The 4,156-nt window shown below is 45.6% G+C and overlaps 1 protein-coding gene across 3 annotated transcripts in view; it reads left to right on the top strand.

The window, feature by feature from the left end:
* Nucleotides 1-2,996, top strand: part of STAT2 (signal transducer and activator of transcription 2) — a 29,506-nt gene extending 26,510 nt beyond the window's left edge. For all 3 annotated transcript variants that reach the window (XM_023513564.1, XM_012805580.2, XM_012805579.2), the window contains 2 exons: nucleotides 1,052-1,404; nucleotides 1,701-2,996. In XM_023513564.1, the coding sequence (XP_023369332.1) occupies nucleotides 1,052-1,404; nucleotides 1,701-1,843 (496 nt within the window). In that variant the 3' untranslated portion in view covers nucleotides 1,844-2,996. The remainder of the gene's footprint in view (nucleotides 1-1,051; nucleotides 1,405-1,700) is intronic.
* The last annotated feature ends 1,160 nt before the right edge of the window (nucleotides 2,997-4,156 follow it).

Raw genomic sequence — 4,156 nt, 5'->3', positions numbered from 1 at the left:
AAAAAAAAAAAAGAAAAAGAAAAAATTATTAAGTGTCAGGCACTGGGCTAAATGCTTTGTGTTCATTTTCTCATTTTATGGAATCTTCACAGTAGTCCTGTGAGGTAGATACTGTTGTTGTTTTCAGCTGATGACACCGAGATTTAGAGTGGGAAAGGGGCACACCTGAGGTACATGACTTTTAAATGGTACAGGTATGTCAGATTCCAAAGTCCTGCTTTTAACCATCCTATCACCTCTTATGCCTGTAATCCCAGTGCTTTGGAGGGCTGAGGTGGGAGGATGGCTGGAGGCCAAGAGTTCAAGACTAGTATGAGAAAGAGTTAGAGCCCATTTCTAAAAAAACCCCAAAAAACTAGCTGGGTGTGGTGGTAGGCACCTATAGTCCCAGCTGTCTATGAGGCAGAGGCAGGAGGATCATTTGAGCTCAGGAGTTTGAGGTTACAGTGAACTATGATAATGCCATTGCATTCTAGCCCAGGTGACAAAGCAAACCCTCCCCCTCAAATAAGTAAACAAATAAAAGAATTATTTGGGGCTGGACACAATGCCTCATGCCTGTAATCCCATTGATTTGGAAGGCCAAAGCAGGTGAATTGCTTAAGCTAAGAAGTTTGAAACTAGCCTGGGCAACACAGCAAGAACCTTGTCTCTGCAAAAATTAAAAATTAGTAGGGCAGGGGGTGTGCACCTGTAGTCTTAGCTACTTAGGAGGCTGAGGCAAGGAGATTACTTGAGCCCAGAAGTTTGAGACTGCAGTGAGCTATGATTATGCCACTGTACTCCAGCCTGGACAACAGAGTGAGACACTATCTCTTCAAGAAAAGAAAAAAGAATTATTAGGTATTGTTATTTCCACTTACAGATGATAAATCGGAGAATTTAAAGAACTTGCCTAAGGTCACCAGCTAGTAATGATATAGTTTAAACTCCAGCAAGCCTGATTCCAAAGCCCTCTGCTCTACTGCCTTCACAGATTAGCAAGACTTCTGCCTGCTCTATCATTCCCTACTTCACCTAAATCACTGAGCCCTGTCCCTTTGTCATCCAGACAGGTGGATGAGCTGCAACAGCCAATAGAGCTTGAACTGAAACAAGAGCTGGAGTCATTAGACCTAGACCTAGGGCCGGAACCAGAGCCAGAGATAGGGCTAGGCCTGGAGTTAGAGTCGCTGCTAGAGGCCAGACTGGATCTGGGACCAGCCATAGAGCCTGTGCTGGAGCCCGTGCTGGAGCCTGTGCTGGAGCCTGTGTTAGAGCCGGTGCTGGAGCCCAAGCTGGAACCCATACTGTGCATGGTGTCACAGACAGTACCAGAGCCAAACCTGAGACCTATGTCACAGCCACTGCTAGAGCCAGATTTGCCTTGTGATCTGAGACACTTGAACACTGATGAAATGGAAAGTAAGTATTGAGATGGGGCTAGGGAAGGGGGTACACATTCTCTTCCCCACCTCCCCTCCCTTACCTTTTACTGAAAAGCCTGAGCTTCAAGCTCTTCATTGGAGAAAGGCTCGTTTCCTGGTGCTTCCTTTTATTAGGAAATACAGATGCTTTCCCCTACATCCTTATTCCTCCATTTCCAAAATTCTTTCTCAGGTCTTATCCAGGCTTTTCCTGCCACCCTCCCTCACTTCCCCTAGTAGGTTGAGAGCTCCAGACTAAGGTCAGGGCCTGATTTTCTCTTTTGGATATTCTAGTCTTCAGAAACTGTGTAAAGATTGAAGAAATCATGCCAAATGGTGACCCACTATTGGCTGGCCATAACACCATGGATGAAGCTCATGTCTCCCGCCCCAGCCATTTCTACACTGATGGACCCTTGATTCCTTCTGACTACTAGGACCTGCATCTCCCCTGTTCTTTCCATATTGCTTGCCCCTCCTAGCCCTAACATCAGGATGTTGTCTCCAAGGTTGGTAAATCAGGCATGTGCCCCTGCTAGGCTTGTTTAACCCAGGGATTTAGGGTGAGAAATAAAAACATAACATGGCTTCCTAAGGGGCAGCAGCAAATCAGAATAGGTGCTGCCTGTAGTTCTAAATAGGATCCTGGAGGCTGCCCACTGTGCTGGGAGGTGTCAATGTCCTGGGGGTAGGCCAAGATGTCTGGAAGGTACTTGCTTGGCTCAGGGCAGTTTGCTTTTTTTTTTTTCAGTATGGAAATTGTTTTCATAGCTGATAAGCCTAGGTTGGTTCACTCCAGCATTAGCCCTTGGTGGGGAGCACAGACACACAATAGGATTCTTTCTTCTGATTCCTTCATGTCTGGGATAACTTTTTCTTTCTTCTTTCCTTTACTTCTGACTCAAATTTTGTATTTCTTCTTTCCCTGCCGGGGCTGAGAGCTTTCTGCCTCAGCCCCTATATGAGATTCCGCTCTGTATAAGGGGAGAGAACCAGATCTATTCTTCTTACCCCAGTCTCCTCCCTTGCTCTGCCCGTAAGCTTGCTGCACCCATTCCTCTGCCATAAAATGATCCTGCACACTAAATTATGCTGCTTAATCCCCACTTTCCCAGTGCTTAGGAGACAGATCACTCCTGGAGGCTGGGGATGGTAGAATTGCTGGGAATTTAGAAATTTCCTTTTATAGTATTAGAATTTTATGTTTTTACAAAAGAAGAGAAGCACTGGGTCTGAACTATTTCTCTATTATAGTATCATCCCCTTTCTTTTGTACAATATGTTGTTTAACTGAAAGAAACGTTTCTATTCCTTGGATGTGGACCTGGGCAAAGACCAAGTTCCCAGAACTTAAAGTTTCAAAAGTTTGTCACAGGCCTCTAGACAGCCTCACACCTTGGCTGTTCCCAGGGAATCCTGGGGCCCATTGCCATTGCTCTAAGAGGTGCTTCTGGTGTAACTTGAGATATAAATGGGAGTGAGGTCCTGCACATGTGGTTGTTTCTTGCCTGTTTTGTCAGAGGAACAGTCCTGTTCAGAAAGGGGCCTTTTTGAGCATAAATGGCTAATAAACTTTTTGCTCACCTGGAAGTGTTTCATCTCTGAACTTCTTTACTTCTCCACATACAAAAACTAATGTCCTTAGGGATACCAACAAACCATATAGGAATGAAATCAGCAAATTGTGGCCTCCCCTCATTCCCCTCTTGTCTTGTTTCTTCTTTCCTCCCTAAATGGGAAAGTCCCTCGTGTTGCTTAGACTCTCACAGGGGGGCTGTGAGCTCTGTATATGTTAAGGGAGTGGGGCAAATGGTTATATAACTATCCTATTATCACTCAGCTGGTTGGTGGCAAGCCAGTGTAAACCTGGGTCTGACTCCAAAGTCCATGCTTTCGTGTTGGTGCAACTATAGAAAAAAGAAAAAGAAATAATTCCTAGCTCCTTCCCCTCATCTTTTTTTCTTCAGGACAGTCTTACTTTGTTGCCTTCAGTAGAGTGCCGTGGTGTCATAGCTCATAGCAATCTTAAACTCCTGGGCTCAAGTGATTCTCATGCCTCAGCCTCCTATACAGCTAGGACTACAGGTGCCCACCACAATGCCCGATGAGGTCCTGCTCTTGCTCAGGCTGGTCTTGAACCTGTAAGCTCAGGCAATCCACCCACCTTGCCTCTTCTTTTTCCTTCAAAGTTTAGTTCCTCTTGGGTGACCAAACTTCTTCCAAAGGGCCCATAGATGTCCTTTAAAGGAGAATCCCATTAGTTTGGGCAATTTACCTTTATCTTCTTAGAATGCCCTTCCTGCTCAACTGAGCTCTGACACTGGATCCTGCAGTGGTCAGAGCTCCTGTCTTTGGCTATTATACTCTGAACCAAGAAAGTAGGGAAGGAGGTATGACCACATTTCCCAATTTTGAACTCTTATGATACCATTCTGCTTGCTTAGCTATATAGGTATTAATACCAAAAAGATTCTCTACACCAGGCTTGGCACCCAAAGCACAATGGTTACGGCGCCAGCCACATAACACTAAGGGTAGTGGGTTCGAACCCAGCCCAGGCCAGCTGAACACTGCAACAAAAATATATCCAGGCATTGTGGTGGGCACCTGTAATCCCAGCTACTTGGGTGGCTGAGGCAAGAGAATCGCTTAAGCCCAAGAGTTGGAGGTTGCTGTGAGCTGTGACGCCACAGCACACTACCGACGGCGACATAGTGAGACTGTCTCAAAAAGAAAAGATTCTCTGGCTC

This window comes from Otolemur garnettii, unplaced genomic scaffold (genome assembly GCF_000181295.1).
Source record: "Otolemur garnettii isolate 467f Iridium unplaced genomic scaffold, OtoGar3 scaffold00043, whole genome shotgun sequence".
In the NCBI taxonomy this organism is placed as follows: domain Eukaryota; kingdom Metazoa; phylum Chordata; class Mammalia; order Primates; family Galagidae; genus Otolemur; species Otolemur garnettii.
Note: the sequence above shows the minus strand (reverse complement) of the source record. Positions and strands in the feature narration are given on the sequence as shown.